The sequence below is a fragment of the Aulonocara stuartgranti genome, assembly GCF_965226115.1.
Source record: "Aulonocara stuartgranti genome assembly, chromosome: 3".
Lineage (NCBI taxonomy): Eukaryota > Metazoa > Chordata > Actinopteri > Cichliformes > Cichlidae > Aulonocara > Aulonocara stuartgranti.
This window is the reverse complement of record NC_138941.1, coordinates 26,978,195-26,998,081: the sequence shown is the minus strand read 5'-3', so window position 1 is coordinate 26,998,081 and position 19,887 is coordinate 26,978,195. Positions and strand designations below refer to the sequence as shown.

Here is a 19,887-nt window from a genome sequence, read left to right as displayed (position 1 = left end):
CAGCCAGACTTATTAGGTTGTGTTTGGTATGTTTGTGTGTGTGTGTGTGTTTCATTTTCTCTGCAAACACTCAAAAAGCTTAATTTAACTGAATTCAAATAAAACTTTGTAGGAGTGTGGAGTGAGGTCAGCTTAACAAGCCTTTAAAAGGTCTTCAAGGTCAGAAATTGAGTCAACATATGGAAAGTACTTTGTAAACATTTAAAGTATCACATTACATTTGATGTTTTTTCTGCTTTTTACTGTTTAAAAAGAACGAAGAAAACAAAATGAATATGTACAAAATCCAATACTATTCCCTTAAAAGTCCACACAGCCCCGGTAGTCAGCTCTCTTGGCGGAGGTTTGAGTGCTTGTGTTTAATTTCACAACACAAAAAACAAAAGTTTGTCTTTATTTGCTTTGGCGGTCGTCATTCATTTATTTTAAATGCTGGATGAAGATGTTATCACTATGAACGATGATCCCAAAGCTGTGAGCCCCTTCATTTCTGTTATAACAATAACTTACTTGCTTAACTGATGTGAACTTATCATAGATTGCAAGAGGCAAATATGCAAACATGGTTTTCACATAGGCAGAGCGGTGTCTCTGGGTTTTAGCCGCAGTTTTGTGTGGCTAAAAATCCACCACACAGACAAGCTGAGAATGGTCTGTTTGTCTGTTCTCAGCAGTCGACACACAGTCGCGTGTTTTTCTTCTTTCTTCTTTCAGTATTGGATCTTTCACACTCCAAACGGAAATGTCTTTACAAACTCAGTGATCTTTTGCTTTCTTCTGCACATCATGTTTATATATGTTGGAGGTAATAATGGAGCCTTCTCTGGCTCAATCTTGTGCTCCAACTGAGCGGTCAGATTCATCCAGGTATCGCACACATTTATCCACGCACGACACCTTCTAACAGAAGAGCTCGTCCTCGTATCAGAAACATATTGATTCTCCTTCAGCTGGCTTTCTTTGATCGGTTTCCATGTGGAACACATGCGTGAAACTTGTGCCGACTGTTATTTTAATCAGGGATTAGCCGCGCTCTCATCCGGTCTGCTTGTTTTTGATCCACTCATTTATGCTGCGTTTGGTAGAAATTAGGCCTTTGTTAGCAGACAAACAGAACTTTCCACTTCCAGAAGTGGATTTTTGCTATTGTGAGTATTGTGACTGCCTGAAAACTGGAGAAAGGTGATATGGGCAGCGAGGACTTTAACAGCAGCATTCTTTTGCAGTAAATAAAAAAATGTAGATAAACAGTTCAGATTTCCCCCCTCATTAGTTAGAGACAGAATATCAGTTTTTGTGACATTTTATTATTTATTTCGTCACAGGTTTATATTTGTAACTGCACTAGATTAAAACTCTTACCGGCAATCGTAATTCCTGGCAGCAGCGTGCCGTGTTTTCCTGTTAACAGCCAAACCTTTGCTGTTCTTGGCCACACAAACACTGGTAACAACATAGCGCATCGAGACTAATTCAAGTCTAAACACGACTCAAGACTTAGCTGGTACACAAGACTCATGAGGCAGGTATTGCAATAGTGTCCTTTAGTTCATCTTATTATGAAATTATGAATTATGAAATTTAATAATTACACTAACAACTACAGTGTATCGGCAAAACATTTAAATAACTTAAAACAGTTCAATTTATATGTACTAGTTTAAACCAGTCAGGGTCATTACAATGTGAAAGAAGAACTAAAATGTTAACAGGTCCGTTTTTTGTTACTTCCTGACAATAAAATCACCACAAAAAAAAACCCAAGCAAAACTTTGCAATAACCTTTTAACGCCAAGTGTATCATGTTTGATACACAGGTTGATGATGCAGATGTTTTCTAGACCTTTGATTTCCCCCCAAAACCTGAATAAATTTGACGTTTTACGATGTTTTGATTGAAACGTGCTGATGCCATCCTGCTTATTTTTAACAGCACCCTAATGTCTGACCTTTGACCTATGACGTCGAAGGATTATTTACCAGAGAAGCGTCTTTTCTTATCTCCTTTACCCAGTTGTCGTGCAACTCTCTCCATGCAGTTTCATGTTATTACTCAATATGGTTTCTTGAAATTTTTTTCAAGGTGAACTTTGACCTTGAGTGCTAACAATGAAGGTCAAATGCTTAGCCAACCTAGGTACTTAGCCCAGGAGGTCTACTATGTTTTTGTGAAGTTTGAAGATGATCCATAAAAAATTGTGGGTAATATAAAGTTTTTTATTTTTTATTTTATTTTTTAGTTATTTTTTGTGGTTTTATTTTTATTTTCAGCCAAATCTAAATGGACTTATTATTAGTATCTACCATAACACAAAGTTTTAATGTGATATCTTCACTGTGTATCAAGTGATTTATCGTTTTCCTGCTGTCTTTCCTACACACTCACTCTATTTTCTAACTCCAGCCCTGTCCTGAATCTGTCTTTAATACACTAACCCGTTGTCCCGCCAGTTCCCTTCGGTGCTGTTCAAGGGTCGCGTGACGCTGTGCGAGGCTCTGTGCTGCGAGGTGCTCAAGTGCTGCGTCTCCAAGCTGGCCTCTCTGCGGGCCGAGGCGTCGGCCCTGCTCTACCTGCTCATGAGGAACAACTACGAGTACACCAAGAGGAAAACCTTCCTACGCACACACCTGCAGGTAAAGTGTTAATGTTGACAACTGTTGACGTTCAGCACTCGGTTTTCTTTTCTCCAAGCACGCTCCTCTGAGCAATTCACGTGCAGTAAGGGAGGAGAAGAATGTAAAGCGTGTAAGAATGTAAAGCGTGTTTAATTGCAGACGGTCTGCTGAGTTTCTCTTTCTGTTGTCTCGCAGTGATTAGTGCACATACTATTTACTGGATCGTGTGTGCATTTCCTCCTTTCATTTTCATCTTTCTCCGTGCCCACTGCCCCACCCCCTCCACCTTCCCCTGCTTTTCTTTCCCGAGTAGATCATCATTGCAGTAAGCCAGCTGATTTCTGACGTGGCGCTGACCGGCAGTTCACGCTTCCAGGAGTCTCTCTCCATCATCAACAACTTTGCAAACAGCGACAAGGCCATGAAGGTATTGTGGAAGTCTAGACAACCAATCACAGCTGGCACCAACAAACATTCATTGTTATTCACTGAGGAGTTTCCAGGTGGATGTATTGTAAAATCAATCTGTAGATTGATCTAAATCCACACTTTCTTCATAGATGATAATAATCAGCGAATGAGCTTTATTTTTATGCTCTTTTCGTGTAAATGAAGTGTCACAACAAGTCGTTACTCATTGCTTCATGATTTTTTCACTATAATTCACCATTTTTCTGTAGTACACACAAAGCACGGTGCTTCACTTCACTTATCAGGACAGAATGTGATGATTAGGAAATCCCGAGGTATTAGTGTTATAATTCAAAAACAGTAATTATAGTATTAAAGTATTAAAGATGTTATGACTTGGGTTTTTTTTTAACTTGTTAATCAGGATTCAGACAGTCTAGTTAGCAGTGGATGATTAACCACCAAAGTATCTCTGTTTTTGTCATGAGTTGTTTGGAAGAGACTGTGAATTAGCCTTCGACGATCTTCGATGACCTGAAGGTTAATCGAGCCTGACTTAACCTTCAGGTTGTTCCTGCTTCGTTTCTCTTGTTCTTTCATGAGCGATTGAAGGGAGCAAGTTTCGCTCCCCTTGTTGTTTCTTTGTGTTCTTAAGAGCAGCCACACAATCACACTTGTGAAACATTACTCCTCATGGGAATTTGAATCATTGCTTGAGTGATGTAATTTGGTTAAACAGTAAATACCGCTCAGGAGGTTTAGATGACAGATTCAAGTTACTGCTAGGACTACTAGTGTGAAGTATGGCGCAGTGTTTTAAGGCGTATAGTATTTACTGATTAACTTAGCAGAACAAAGTGACGATGAGAATAAAAAGTTTACGTTTCAATAATGGCAAATGTAATCTAGCACAAATAAGAGGTCACAAACAACCAGCTTGTTGAGAAACTGACTGGACTCTGCAGCATCATGAAGCTTGCTGGAGACTTGGATTCATCTGGATACATTTCACACCTCACACGGACTCTAACAATCACCCAGAAAAAATGCTGCTTTACCACGGACAAGTCCATAATAGATGAGCTGGCGTTGCTGTGCCACTTGCGTAACTCGGTGATATTCTTCCTCCACGCAGTGTCATACAACAGTTGGTTAATAATGACTAAATGATGACTCTGATTTGCTCTGACTAGCTGGTGATCTGGTGTTGTTCCCCCCTCCGGCATTTCAAACAAATTGGCCTTCATGGCAACTATCAAAGATGCAAATTCCGACAAGTTTTGGCTCAACTTGGCAAAAACGCTTTCGTGCGATTCCTGTAAATAGCTTCCTCCCCAGATACGATGCTCTGAAAAGGAAACAAATACACAGGAAGCACAGGCAGCAGCAAAAGCTACTGCATTCACACCTGTAGTCACTAAATTGTCTCTGTGCATTGCTGTTGAGTAAACCCCAATATTAGTATTTGAATGCAGAGTAAATCTGGTCCTACGTCTCTTGCACCTTCTTGTGGGTAGGACCTTACATAACGAGCCAACCATATGCATAGGTAAGATTGTAATGTAATGTAACTGTAATGTAACAAAGCAGTAACACACATAAAATGAAGGCTGGAACACAATATGGATGACCTGCATGTTGTCTTCTGTCGCTCCTATCAGAATAAGAGCCTTTTTTTAGAAGATTAGAAAGTCATCCCCCACGCTGCACTTAAAACATTTAAAGGAGTTAATTTTAGTCTAGCAGCAGGATGCAGGCCACATCTGAAGCTCCTGTTTCCTCCTAGATCTGTTCCCTTTTTAACCAGTGTCTGTATGTTTGCTGCAGTCCACAGCTTTCCCCTCAGAAGTGAAGGGTCTGACCAAGCGGATCCGCACAGTTCTGATGGCTACAGCCCAGATGCGAGAGCATGAAAAAGATCCTGAAATGCTGCTGGACCTCCAGTACAGCCTGGCCCGGTCCTACGCCAGCACCCCTGAGCTGAGGCGGACCTGGTTGGACAGCATGGCCAGAGCGCACCTCAAAAATGGAGATTTGTCAGAGGTATGAACAGGAAGACTGTGAGTGATTCTGACGTCTGTGTCTCTCCCTTTTTAGTCATTATCTTTGTATTGTTACAGTCATGTGGATAGCGGTCTGTAGGAGAATAACGCGGACAGGCAGGTTGTGTTGTTTGACCAGACATCTTTGATCGCACATCAATCACATTCACGCTGTCTGGTACACAGACAATGAGACCTGCAGAATTAGTCCTGCAGGCCATGTTTTCCTTTCTCAGCTGCAGTGGTGTTCAAGTTAATCCAAGATGCTGTCATTTCAAACTGGACACTGTAATATCTATAGGCCCAGCTCAACATGTATTTGAGTATTTTCAGCATTTAGTATTTTTATTGTTATTAAATGAAACTTTAAACGTACAAGTCCACTTACTTTTTGTCCCCTTTTCTTTTGTTTTTGTGTTTTTGGTGATGCTGCAGCAAAAGGTTATTCAGGGTGACTAAGAAACAAAACTGAATGCTGCATCCTCTGCCAAATGAAACTCAAATGAAAATTTTCATATTAATACCGTGAATACATCCAGTCCCGATGTTGTACAAGGAAACGCTTGGTCAGGATTAGATCATGGGAAAGCAAGTTCAAAGGTGAAGACTGATATAGAACTTGACCCTGGGTCGTGCAGCTGATGCGCTGTTAAGTGCAGGTCAAGTTTATTTATTTGGTTATTTAAAAGTTGATATTTATATAAGGACTTTTCTCAAAGGATTTTTCAAACTTTTCAGTATAAAGTGAGCCAGTTAATTTAAACACTCCAGAGGGATTGTAACATTAGATCTGTTTTTATCTCTGCCAACGAGGTTTTTGGTAGCGTTGTGTGCGTGTGTTCTGGACTTTGTAGGTGTGTGGACAGCGGTCAAATTAGCGATGCAGTTTAGCAGACATCGAGGTGTTCAAGGTCAGCTCAGTGATTTATTGATTTATTATTGATGTGAGGGTCAACATGATAATAATTCTATGTAGAGCTGCTATTCTTTTTATTTGCAACATATAGGCGTAGAATTATCGTGTTAGCTTATTGTGGCCTTGTTACATACATTACAGTAACAGGTTATAACAGTTTAAATACACATTTATGTGCAGTGTTCCTGAATACGTTTTTTGTAATTGATGTTTATTACTAAATATTTAAATAATGAATTGAATGCTGCACATGTAGCCACACAAAAACTAATTACACGTCAAATCATGTCAAGTTTATCCACATGGGTTTCAACAGGATGAACATTTTTATGTACAATTAAATGAGTGAAGTGAAAAGAACTGCTGAGCTTTTCAGCTACTGTCTATTCCACATCACGTCTCTTCCTGTGGAGAAACATATTGGGTTATGCTTCAGTAAAGGATAAGAGAAAGTCAAAAATGGCTTTCATGCCTTACAGCTATTTCGCACAGTCTGAGAAGACAGTTTCGTTTCAGTGGTAGGTGTGGCTGTAGATATCTGCCTGAATGACTGAACACAAAAAAGTCATTAAATGCAGCCTCGAAAATCATGTGTAATGATGTTATGTTGCTTGAAATATTATTGAGCAATTGCCAGCTGCATTTAAACAGTGTGCCCTGATGTTAAAAAGTTTTTTTTCAGTGTGTTCTGTTCATGATGGCCTCTTCTTGTCTCCACAGGCTGCGATGTGTTATGTTCACGTGGCTGCGCTGGTTGCGGAATACCTGAACAGAAAAAGTAAGGTCCCCCGCCCTTCTGTACACAAGAAATACTTTGATCCTTCTTGGCATTGTGTGCCTAGTGTAACTGATCTGCTAGAAACTCGTGAAGCAGCCTTTACTGTGGACCTCCTGGTGATATACTTGGCAGTTTGTTTGTGGCTCGCTGTTGTCACAATGTGCAAACACTCCACAGCACAGTGGAGTCGCAAAAGCAAATTCTCACAATGCCGTATGTTATTTTTTTAGGTTATCCTTATCTTATGCAAAACTGGCTGTAAGTCTCTGTAATCCGCCAAACAAATGTGTGGTGGATATGCTGACAACAGTTGGTAGACGACAAAGCTTATCTCTGAAAATTTGTTTAGGTTTTAGTCCAGCGGTACGTATGAACTGAAGCTACCTTCCATCAGGTAGATTAACTATCACCAGGCAGTTACAGCATGTTGGGAATCGAAGAATATCCACCTTTCATGTGTTTCATTTGGTTGTGGTTCACACCTATCTGGATTTTCGTGAGTTCTCAGTGTCACAAAAACACCTGCCACACCTGCTGGGGGAAATAAATAAATAAATAAATAGAAATGTGTTTTGTAGAAAATGTTCTAGTGGAGGTTTATGTGAAACATTTTTTGTTTTCCTCACTCATCTTTGCTGTTTGCTTACCAGAGTTGTTCCCCAGCGGCTTGGCAGCTTTCAAGAAAATCACCTTTAACATCGACGAGGAAGCTGCCATGAAGGAAGACGCCGGCATGCAGGATGTCTATTACACTGAGGTGTGGCACCTGTTCAGGAAAAATGCTTATTTAAGATTTTCTGAAGATATAGAGATCGACCCGACAACCCAGTTAAACAGTCGTTTTACCTCAAATCAAACAGAAACAAAAATAAACGGCTTATTTGTCACTGAATTTTGTACTTGGATTTATGTTTCTCAAGCAAAGCATCAAAAATCTGTTTGGCCATCTCTACTGTAGAGTGTTTGTTAAAGAGGACCCACTGTGCTCAACACAAATTTGGATTCAACCCTTTCATGCATGAATTATGACGACCTCAATCAGGATTTCTTTTCTTAAGTATTTTTATTCGTCTTTAGGCATGAAAAAAATGTTTCAAAGAGTTTTTTACATGTCCACTGGCTGACCAGTGGGTTGCTGGGTATGGAGTGACAGGTTCTTATGATACACGCCGGGTTACAGGTAGAAATCCAGTAGAATGATGCTCCCGCTGATTTAAGTAAAACCAACATACATGTGTAGATTCATTCCAAATGGTTCTCATGTTTCCGATCTCGTAATATAGGGACGTATTAGGTGCCCGGAAGTGTAATATACCAACGATTTGTCACCTAGCGTAAAATGTTACGCTATGAGAGTGAGAACGTGTTAGGAGTGACACATCAGTGTCCAATGTACTGGCTTATGTGCGAGTATACCATCAACACTGACACAAATACCAGAAAACAGCCTTTGAATAGCTGTAGTGACCACTACGGGTTAAAGGGTTAAAACTGTGAATTCAGTTTATTAATCTAATAAAAAACAACATAATTTTTAGTTTTAGATTTCTAAAATATTTGGAGTTTTCTTGTTTTTATAACAAATGGGGTTTCCTAATCAGTGTGTTCAGCACCGTTACAGTGGTGGATACTTATATTAGACCTTTCAAATAATACGATGAGCAGATATAAGACATTTTTAGGATCCAAATGTTTCAGCACCGAAGATGTGAAGACGTGTCAGACTGAATAGGCTACTGTCATGGGAAGAGTCAACATTCACAAACAGGTGTTAAAAATAATAAGACTTCTAGCAGGAGCAGCTAAACTTAAATTTTAATTTAATTTTAATTTGGTCATGTTACATATGCAACACTGGCTGTGAGAGTGAACCATCTAGGAAAAACTTGGTCCAAGGGGGAGGAGCCTAATTGGCTTGTTTCAGACAGAGAATGAACTGAGGGGCTGCCCCAAGGCTCAGTACAAACTGTAAATGATGCAAAGCTACTCTACCAGAGTCCACAAATAAAAGAGGAAATGAGCATAATGGGTCCCGTTTTATGAATCAGTGTTAACATTTTAAGGACATTTCTTTTTCTGCCATTGTTTAGGAAGTGTTGGTGGAACACCTGGAGGTCTGCGTGGACGCGCTGTGGAAAGCTGAGCGCTACGAAGTCATCACACACATCGCCAAACTTGTTATCCCCATTTATGAGAAGCGCCACGAATATGAGGTAGCGTGACATCATCCTTACACGCATCCGTCGTGCATAAGGCTGTGTTCCTGTGAGTGTCAGGAAATGGCCTGCATTTACAGAAGTGTCCTCTTTCACATGAAGTTCTCAGTAACTTTACCTGCACAGCGGGACGTCATTTCATCCCTTCACAGTGCATATTTTCATGGTTTATTAAAATAATCAAATTAGAGCATTTACATTTATGTTAGACTACTTTTAATTAACTGCTTTAGCCCACTTACCATGAAAATTTAAAAAATCTTGTTCATGACCTAGTATTCCAATATGTTAACACTATTGGAAGCAAAAATAACTTGAACTCCAATTTCGAAAACACAACTTCTTTTTTTTATATATATATATATAAAGCTCTGGCTTGTATTATGAGTCTGTGTGAGTGTCCTGTAACTCTCTGTCTGCAAAATACAGTAAATAATGACCAATGTTGGGCAATTAATTATATAGTTACTTCTTCAAAAAAGTAACTCAGTTTGGCAAGCAACAAAGTTTTTTGCAGCTATTTTTTTAAATGCAGCCAAGGCGTTTTTAAATAAACATTTCAAACTATTTATAGAACAATCAGCTGTTCTGCATCAAATCTGATGGCACAAAAATTATTTGTGCCACTCCAAAAAATTATTTCTGTCCACTATGAGATAAAGGAGAACAACAGCCTGATGCAGGCCTGACAACAGGAGATGTATCACTCTGGAGTTTGTTTTTGCTCACAGGTGGAGAGTGCTTTCGAGCCTTTTTTTTTTTTAACGCCGATTTAATCGTTTCTTCCCGCAGTAAATATAAACAACCAGTATTCAGGAAGAAAACCAAACATTGCATCTGGTTTTACGTGGCCGATCAACACAATTTAAAAACTGGTATAAAGTCCACACTTTTTCCGTCAATTGTTCCGTCTGTCCTGCTCACATCTCCAATGGTTGTACACGTTGTCATTAACGTCGCTTCACTCCACATCAGCCACGCCGCTTTGCCAGCTAAAACACCGGTGTCGGCACATAAGGACGCTGTCATAGGTTGTCAACGACCTTGATTGGCTGCGTAGGCATTATTGGCTGGACTATGGGATAAGGTGGCATCGTTCTAATCCCATATGGGAGCAGCCAGTCACTCACTAACACTGCAATACAGCATTGTTAAAGTTTTAATTTTAATTTCAATTCAGGTTAGATTTTTTTTGTGCGCAACGCAGATTTTCTGTGCGCAGCTTAGAGGGAACATTGCTTAGAAGGCATACCAAGGATACCTGTTTTATTGGTGACCTTTAATCTCTGATCAGAAACAAATATCAGCGCTTTGATAATAAACCCAAGCTTCAGTGATTTACAAGTTTGCCACAGTTTGAGGTGACACAGATCTCTTCGGGGTCGTGGCAGGAAGGGAATCTGGCACAAAAATAAGTGGCAGCTGCCTGCTGTGATGACCCCTTGTGACTAAGAAAGCTGCCATAAATAACTATAACAAAAAGAAACTTTTTATTTATTTTAAATCTCATGTTTAACAATTTCCTGCTGCGTTAACCTCTTGTCTTGCTTGCAACAGTGTTGCATTTCACTGTTATATTTATCTTCTCTGTCGATTTTTACCACCAGTTCATCATCATCATCATCTGTTAACGTCTCTGACTGGAGCAGGCGGCACTAATAGGGATCATTTTGTGCAGAAGAAGAGTCATATGATGCATGAAACATCTCCTTTTACTTCAGTGCGCACCAGTCTGAAGCATTGAATGGTAGAGGACTGTGAGCGCTCACCGAAACGTTCCTGTGTGTTTAAAAACTTCAAGAAAAACAATTAAAAAATGCAGGAAGCATCTTGAGTTTGAAATCAGAGATGTCAGCATTACAATCCCGAGGAGCCACTGGCACTGGTGTTTGTGTTAGATTATTTACTGCTTCATAACTTCATTTCAGTCTGTCAAATACCAATTTGACCTTTCAAAACGCCCAGTGTTACACTTTCTCTCACGAGTATATCGGGTTATATTTTGTGCTTTTAGCAGCTCTTTGCTCTGAATGGAGGAGGTCTTTCGCGGCATTTCACCCCACTCTTTTCCTCTTTTTTTTTAAGTACCTGCTTAACCGGTTCCGTCATATCTTTACTGTGCTCCACTGCGGCAACATGTTGTAACAGCATTGAAAAACAGCATGAACCAAATGTCAAAATGACAATGTGTGCAGTGCGTTGGCTCCTGCACTGGATGTGTGTGCGGCTCAGAAATAGCAATGCCTTCTTGGCGCCGTTAGTCTACTGGGGGCTGTGCTGGAACAAGTCTGATCCACAGACGTTCCAGTACTTAACCTACATCAGGGATGAGCGGCTAACCAAATACAACAGGACACCATGACTGGTGTCCAGAGTCCATGCCCAGGGAGGTCATGGTTGGCGTCACACGATGTAGCAGCGACATGTTTGGCAGAGCTGTCATAATATTTTGGTTTGTCTTGATATACAGAATTGCTTCTTTGAGCCGTGGGTTTGCAGTTTTTTTTTTTTCTGTATACAAAAACAAATAGACTTTAATTCGTGTGTGTTTTGCCGAGTTGCATAACTCAAATTCCTGTGCCGGCTTTGTGTGTACGGCCCACTTGCTGCGATAAACAAACAATCGCTAACAACAGGCGAGCTCTGATGGCATCTGTTCTACTTTTTCCAGAAACTAAGCCGACTGTACGAAACTCTGCACAGAGCGTACAATAAGATCATGGAGGTGATCCAGTCGGGCCGCAGGCTGCTCGGGACCTATTTCAGAGTGGCCTTTTATGGACAGGTGAGGTCAACAAGCAGCTTCTGAAAGCACCCACACACTCACGAAGACTGTGTGAAATGTAAATGTTGAGTGTATACGGGGCCTGGTGATGATTCAAATAATATAAATAACAGTACTAATAGTCTTGTCACCTCTTTGCTCACTTACAAAGAGGTGAAGAGTCGTCTCTAGTTTCTGTGGGCGTTTACATGTTAATGGAGAGAGACCAAAATCACAGAAAAAAACACATTATCGATTTGCATGTCACTGAAGGACATAAACATTTGATCCCCTGCAACACAGAATTCTGGCTCCCACTGCAGATTGGCTGTGTGCCCGCAGGTTGCAATCAGTAGTCACTCATTCAGTCAGTCAGTCAGTCACAGATGCTCCGGATCTCACATAGTAATGCGTCTCTTCCAGTCTAACCTCTCCACGACCTTGGGCAAGACCAAAGATGTGTCAAAGGACATCAGGGACACGACTGTAGAATAAAATGCTGACATCCAAATTAATTTCTCACTTCTTTAGTTGATATTCTGTCTCTCTCCTTTAAAATGAAACTACCATAAAAATTAGCCGCTGTTCATTTCTTTGTAAATGAGCAAACTTGCAATTTAGGCAGGGATCAAATAATTATTTCCCCCACTGGGAGTCCTCAGACTTATGTGTGAAACTTTGCTATTTTTGGTCATTCTCGCCTGTTAGGTTTATTAGTGGCTACTTCTGGCTTCTTTGCATGTTTAAGCTAACAGCTATGTTATCGTTGGCTGGGAAGCCAATGATGTATCAGATATTCATTTCTTCTCTTCTGACACCATCCTAGTTGGGTTAGATAGATAGAGCTTCCTCAAAAGTGTCCATGTTATGCTTTTCTCTATTAGGCAAAAGAAGAGTTGTTTCATGTGTCAGAGGTTTCAAATATCTATTTACTCAAACTACAAAAGCAGGCAGTTAGCAGGAACAGCACGCCTGCTAATTTGTCTGTGCTCATGTGCAGGAGAGCAAACAGGAAGAAATTACAAGCTGTACAAATCTCTTTGATGGACATTTCAGCATTGCAGTTATATAAATACAAAGCAGGATGTTCCGTGTTTTTTTATTTGAATGAAGCTGTCATGTTCCAGCCAGTCCATGTAAGGAAAAAGACGTTATGCTTTTCAACGTAAAAGAAGTAAATTGTTCGATGGGAGATAATTAGGCCTTGAAATGCTTCTCCTTATTTCTAGGGTAGTCAGACATTATTGTGTGTTCACTTTTCTGGGAAAATGTCTCAAATTCAGACTTTAACCCTGGTCTGCGAACTACTAAGCTAAATGTTCTGCTTCAGACAGTTTGTTCCCTCTTGGCTTTATATGATGTCTTTAATATGGCGATCTGTGAGCACAGAAGCCCCACCCTCCTGCTGCCTAGTCTTTCTATTTATGTGAGGACAGCCAATCAGCCAATCAGACATTTGGCTTGAAGGAAGAGGAACCAAAAAGTACTTTTTCAGAAGAATAAATGAGGCAAAGTTGAAGGTAACTGAGGATTATTTAGAACTGTGAATCAGTTTCTCAACTTTGCTTTGTGTGATTCAAAGCTGTGAGTAAAAACAGTCACCTACACAATCTTAAATTATAACGGTTAGAAAGTGACTATAGGCAAGATTTGAGGAAGTTTGAGGAAAATAAAGCAAACATGTACAATGTGACATCCTTCAGCATGCGCCATGTGGTCTGTGACTGCATCTTTTATGATCATTTACTAATCAGTAAGGACATTTGTATTGAAGAAAATGTTGAAAATTTAGTCCTAAGCAGTTTTGCCAAGTTTTTTTAAGATGTTTTCCAATATAAATGTGTATTTTGAACAGGGCTTCTTTGAGGAGGAGGACGGGAAGGAGTACATTTACAAAGAACCCAAACTGACCGGCCTGTCCGAAATCTCCCAGCGGCTGCTGACGCTCTACGGGGAAAAGTTTGGGCCAGAAAATGTCAAGATAATTCAAGACTCAAATAAGGTACAGTAGATAAATGGAGGAAGGAAAGGGTGGGAGACGGTTGGAATACTTTAATTGGCAGGCTCCTGTTTTTGTGGAAAGCAGAAAGTAGCAGAAATAGAAATAATTAATTTGGCAGTGAAGCCACACTCGGGTGTTTACTCAGAAAATTTGTCCAACATAAAGTGATCAGTTTCCACCCCGTGGATTTTCAATGAAGTCCCAGTTGGTGGTTTTAAAGACTGTTTCTTTGTCTGCTTTTGATTTCAGAAGAATTCAGTGGGTTATCTAGTGATCTTTCTTTCTTTAATAACAAGACTTCATGTTGCTTCTGGATGACGTTCTCATTTAGCTTGCTGACTGCTTGCCTGCAGGTCAACCCCAAAGACCTTGACCCCAAGTTTGCCTACATCCAAGTGACCTTTGTCAAGCCCCACTTCGAGGAGAAGGAAGCGCCAGAGAAGAAGACGGACTTTGAGAAGTGCCACAACATCAGCCGCTTCGTGTTCGAGACGCCGTACACGCTGTCGGGGAAGAAGCACGGCGGGGTGGAGGAGCAGTGCAAGAGGAGGACCATCCTCATAAGTACATAGAACACGTTTAGAAAGCAAACACGAGAAGAACGTCTCATAGAGTTTTGCATGTGGATACGCCACATTAGTAACACATTCTTCCTCCGCCGTTGCACATTTCAAAGGCAAAAAAAAACACCTAGTAGCAGTGTGCAGAAACATGGGTCTTTTTTTTTGTAGTTGCACGTCTGCCTACTGAATTATCAATAAATACTGAAATGTATTAACAGCTGGTTACTGTAGCAAGTGACAGCTGGACATTAGTCTCCTCTGAGCAATGAAGAGCACCTTTTATTTTATCTATTTATCTGTTTCTGTTTATGTATGCTGAATGCTTGTATCTCTCATTGTTTGCGCACACAAAAGTTCATATGTCCACTTCTGCTCGGGCATGTCAGACAACAAGAATTCACCTGAATTCACCCCTACAACATGTCACTGTCTCTTTTTTTGTTGATTTTTCTTTCATTGTTTGTTGTATCTGCAGCGCAACATGACCTAACAGGTTCTGCCTGCGCTCTTGTCTTTAGCTGCCAACACTTTCCCATATGTTAAGAAGCGGGTGGAGGTGGTGGCTGAGAAGCAGGTGGAGCTTAAGCCGGTAGATGTGGCCATAGATGAGATGAAGGCACGGACGGCGGAGCTGATCAAGCTCTGCTCCAGCCAGGAAGTGGACATGATCCAGCTGCAGCTCAAACTGCAGGGCTGCGTCTCTGTGCAGGTAAAGGCGAAAAAAAACAAAATGTAAACTTTCTCAGATGTGCTGCACAGCTGATCACTCACTTTTATTATTATTTTTACATTGGTTTTTCTGTGAAGAGTGAAACGATAAGCGCTAGCCCATCTTAACTAATAAAAAGGTCCAGTACAAGACAGCGCTGCTCATCACTTTGTATCTCTAGCTATCAGAAGCACACACCACATAAGGCAGGGAGATGAATTGTTTTGAATTTCACAGATTTTCTTTAATCTTAGAGAAAGGTCATTCTAAAATCTGTGTTGTTTTAGTTTACAGATTACCAGTGTTGGTCAAGTTACTTGAAAATGGTAATTAGCTACCAATTGCTGATTACTTCTCCAAGAAAGGAACAGCAGCAGATGCTAATGTTTTTGTGACTTTTTACAGAATCAAACTCAAAGTAATGTCAGTACTTCCACGCTTTAGACGCTGCACTGTTGTACTCTCTCCCGCACTTGCTATACTGTCCATTGTTGTTGTTCTATGGCATTTCTTGCACACTCCCACTAAAATAGTATTTATAACTTATTAAGCATATATTCTTTAGGGGGTGAAACCTCAGTTGACTGGCCATAGGTACCTCCAGATTAGTTGAGATAACAAGATTTACGCATAAATAGATATTTCAGTTTTCTGTCTGTAGTTGACTTGTATCTGTAGTTGACTTGTATTATTTCTTTCTTTTACATGTTGATGAGTTATAAGTGTCATTCTTGAGTGAAAATGCTGATGGTGGGTGATTGACCCTCCTCCTCAGTCATACAGAGCACAGGATGAAAACGTGCAGTTACCTGGGAAATCCTCACTGACTCAGTAGTTACAAAGTAACAGCTCCATGGCTGAACTTCTGTCCGTAATAGGGCTGTAAATCTAAGGATGACTCAGAGCTCTTTCTTGGAATAGATTAACTGATAACCAGGCAGAAGATGTGCTAAACTGAAAATCTGATAATTTTGCTGGCTTTGTGTTTTTTTCCTCATTTTTTACAATCACCCAGTGGACATTACCCTTGAACAAGGCTGTGCTGGCAATGTGTCTGAAACCCCTGTTTTACTGTCTTTAGGTATTTCTCTCAGTGCCGCAGTCTTTCACGTTTTCACTCTTGTAGATCACCGAAGGAAATTCAAAGGGTTGATTCCAGAAACTCCCTCCAACAGTCTCCTTTTAGCTTTTGCAGTTTAACTATTAGTTATTAAATTAAATATTGCAGTTTTTACCAGAGGCTAACACACTTTTCCTGAAACCATTCACACTAAACAAACATTTCCCGAAGCTTATTGTCTGTACAGTCAGCTAGCATTTTTAAAGAAGTCAGACTTTGCCATCAGAGAAGACACGCAGGACTTTTGAAAGCTTCTTAGAAATCACGTTTACATTGCAAATGTAATTACTGAGCAACTACAGTGTGTCATCGTTTCTTGTGCGGTCTGGACCCGGCCACACTTTTTATTAACACCACATAGGATGTGTGGCCTGGTCAGGCAGTCTGCCAGCTTTAACCTTGGATGTCCCGTCAAGCCTTGCTTTGCATCTATGGATACTTCCCACAACCTCCCTAATGGAATTAAAGCGGTTTCCTTTCGTGTAGGAGTTTCTGTCAAAACACTCCCACTACTATGCTGAGAATAGATCCCCTGTTTACAAATGTGCAGTTTTTGATGACGAGAACAGGCTGGCGCTGCTCCAGTTCCCCTTCCTGTTAAAGTCACCTGAAGTAAGACTTCAAACAGATGTGCTCGTGAAGCGGCTGCTGTTTTGATGTACCATTTGTCCAGCTCGAATGTTTACAACAGGTTTTGTTGTTGTGGTCTTCTTTAAAGCTCTTATGCGGGGCAAATAAGGTGTTCATCCACCCGACCTGAGTGCACCTCCTAAAAACAAGTACATCATTCACTGTACCTGCGTGATGGATGGGACTGAAATTCATAGCTCTCTATTTGCCCTGTAACATGTGGCATTTCAGTTGTTTCTGCCCGTGAGGGTAACGTCTCTTTTTTCCAGTAAGCTGACAATTCCTGAAACTTCTGTTCCTTGCTGTGATTGGTGGACAGTTATCTTTGGCCACATGGCCACAGGCTCGATGTCGGACAGTTCACGTTAGCGACCTCCACGCTGCTTCTCTTTTCTTCGTGCATCCTTAGTCTGCCATATACTTCCAGGCGGTTGAATGAGCTGAGGTGCTTTGTAGTGCAGACACAGTCCTGTAGCACTCTTTGCTTATGATTTGTTCTTGTGGAACATCAAAGGACTTCTAAGCATTTGAAGTTTGTTGCATTCCTCCTCCAGATGGTTCAGGATAACGTTAACGCTACACAGTGGAAGGAACACAGTGTTCATGCGAGTATGTTTCAGGTGGCGATTGAGGGAGCGCTCGATTTGCTTTCGCTTCGCCTTCTGTCGGTGGTGCACACATTATCAATATCGCTCGATCGTGTTCGTTTAATTCCGGGAAGCCAAAATCACGATTGAGATTAAAATTCGATTAATTGCGCAGCCCTGCTGCTTTTCTTAATGATTTTTCTTAATGATACTTTTCCTTAATGTATGCTTGACATAAACTGGAGATATACTGATGAAGTAAATTTCATTTACCTGATTCCATTGCTAATGTTACATGTAATCAGATTAAGTCAACATTTTGGGTGTAAATAGGTTTTTTTTGAGTGCAACCTTCCTGGTATCTTGTAAGAATCTGCTTCACCAAATTTGACGAGTAACTTTGCGTTAGCACTTTACGAGAAAGTGCGTTCAGATGATAATCAGTGAAATGTGTTTGTTGTTGTGTGTTTATTTTATGACTCACTTGGGCAGAGTGCCAAGTGTTAACTGTGTGTATTTTTTATTATTAAATAAGTCCCCGTAAAAAACGAGTACAGAGCTGTTTTATTGCTGTTTGTAATTAGAAAATACAGACGTTCCTTACACATCACTTGCAGACAGTCATAAAATCACTTGTATTCCCTGCAATCCACCCACCACGTTTGACGCTTGGATGAAAGTGAGTGGCATGTACCAGTTGTTATCTGCGTGCACTGATCAGTGAAGAAGAAGAATGCGTTACATTTTGAGGCATGTTTTTCTGCAGGTGAACGCAGGCCCCATGGCGTATGCCAGAGCATTCCTGGATGACAGTAAATCCAACCAGTCCGGCAACAAGAAAGTAAAAGAGCTCAAGGATGTTTTCAGGTATATGTCTGCTTTATGAGTAGAAAAAATCGCAAGGGGCTTATTGGCTTACCCTCACTTTAACTTGTTGACATAATGTCTTTCTTCTGATTCCAGACGTTTTGTCGAGGCTTGCAGCATGGCGCTGGACATAAACGAGCGTCTGATCAAAGAGGACCAGTTTGAGTATCACGAGGGCCTGAAAACCAATTTCAAAGAAATGGTAAAAGAGCTGTCGGACATCATCCACGAGCAGGTAATTTTATTTCCCCGAGCGCAACTCATACGTCATTTGTCTGTGTTAGGAGTGGGAAAATCCCACAGTGCATTAATTTAACCTTTATATTTTGTTCCGCTTTGCAGAGGTGTGTGGCAGAGAGGTTCCTGCAAGGCAAATCAAAATGTAGTTCACTAAAAATTTATTTTTCCGCTTGCGGTGCACACAGGTGCAATCAAAATGACCACACTCATAATAAGGTTTGAAGACAAAAGTACCAAATTTAAATTTGGCTGCAACCTTTTAAGGTCATTAAATGGTTCAGAAATGCACCGCTTCCAGCTCTATTGCCACATTTGGATCCTGCCCTGATAGTCCTGTTCTGACTGCCTACAGAAGCACTTTGTTGACACGCTCTGGTCTACCGTTTTTAAACCGACTTAAAACCACTATCTTGAAACTTGAATATCACTTTTGGGAAGCAGAACAAATTCCCATTTGGTAAGTGAGATCTGGTGGTGAGCCACAACTCACTATCATATCCAGATACAACAATGTGTGCACAATGGCATTTATGAAAATGTCAGGCCTTTGTACTAAATGTTTTCCCTGCGATGCATCAGGGCGCCGCACCACCATTTGATGTTCATTTTCAAAATCATGGTAAACAGTCCCATGATGACATAGGCAGCAAAGGCACTCATGAGCCTTTTGAACCTTCCCATTAAATAATGGAGGTCGGAAAGACGTACAGATCATGTCTGTATCAGGTCAGTCGGTCCATGACCAATTCTGGACATCTACACGATGTCCAAGGTCAGAAAATTGGACATCCTGCCGTGACCCAACTTGGACGTCAATATGACGTTCAACATTTGAACGTTGGACTCGGAAATTTTTTGGGACATCATGTGGACGTCTATGACAGGGTTAGGGAATTTACATGATTGTTAAATGTAAAATCTTTTTATTTACATTTACAACATGGATTATTTATAAACAAACACAATTTATTATGCGTTAGCCTACTGATTTATTCAGTACATGTGGGTTGGTTTTTTTGTTATTGTGGTTTTTAATTTTCCTGCTTTAACTGGTTTATTTATTTTAATTCATCAACTTACTTGTTTGTAACCAGTTTAAAACTGGGATTCATTATTTTTTTTAATATTAAAAACTTTGAAATATATGTTAAAATATAAAATAATAATGGTTAAAGTATTTAGAACAATGTTGGAATTCATTTCAATAGGAGTACAATGTGTTTAACGAGTTCGAAAGTGCATTTGCATTATATATAGTTTGTTTTTATTTTAGTGAGGTTGGTATCCTGTGTTATTGTAAAGAGTCTTGTCAGAGGAAGTGAGTGTGTGATCGGAAGTAGCACTGGGAGGAGTTGTGATGGAAAGTCCGAGAAGTTCGTGCGAGTGTGTTTGTATGAACTGGACTATCTGCTCCACAGTCTTTGTC

General features: G+C 40.4%; 1 protein-coding gene across 2 annotated transcripts in view; it reads left to right on the top strand.

Moving 5' to 3' along the window:
- Positions 1-19,887, top strand: part of dock11 (dedicator of cytokinesis 11) — an 80,416-nt gene that overhangs the window by 53,720 nt on the left and 6,809 nt on the right. For both annotated transcript variants that reach the window (XM_082525977.1, XM_082525976.1), the window contains 12 exons: positions 2,452-2,634; positions 2,930-3,043; positions 4,855-5,070; positions 6,706-6,763; positions 7,414-7,520; positions 8,854-8,976; positions 11,651-11,764; positions 13,599-13,745; positions 14,099-14,309; positions 14,827-15,017; positions 18,121-18,221; positions 18,318-18,456. In XM_082525977.1, coding sequence (XP_082382103.1) covers positions 2,452-2,634; positions 2,930-3,043; positions 4,855-5,070; positions 6,706-6,763; positions 7,414-7,520; positions 8,854-8,976; positions 11,651-11,764; positions 13,599-13,745; positions 14,099-14,309; positions 14,827-15,017; positions 18,121-18,221; positions 18,318-18,456 — 1,704 coding nt within the window. The remainder of the gene's footprint in view (positions 1-2,451; positions 2,635-2,929; positions 3,044-4,854; positions 5,071-6,705; positions 6,764-7,413; positions 7,521-8,853; positions 8,977-11,650; positions 11,765-13,598; positions 13,746-14,098; positions 14,310-14,826; positions 15,018-18,120; positions 18,222-18,317; positions 18,457-19,887) is intronic.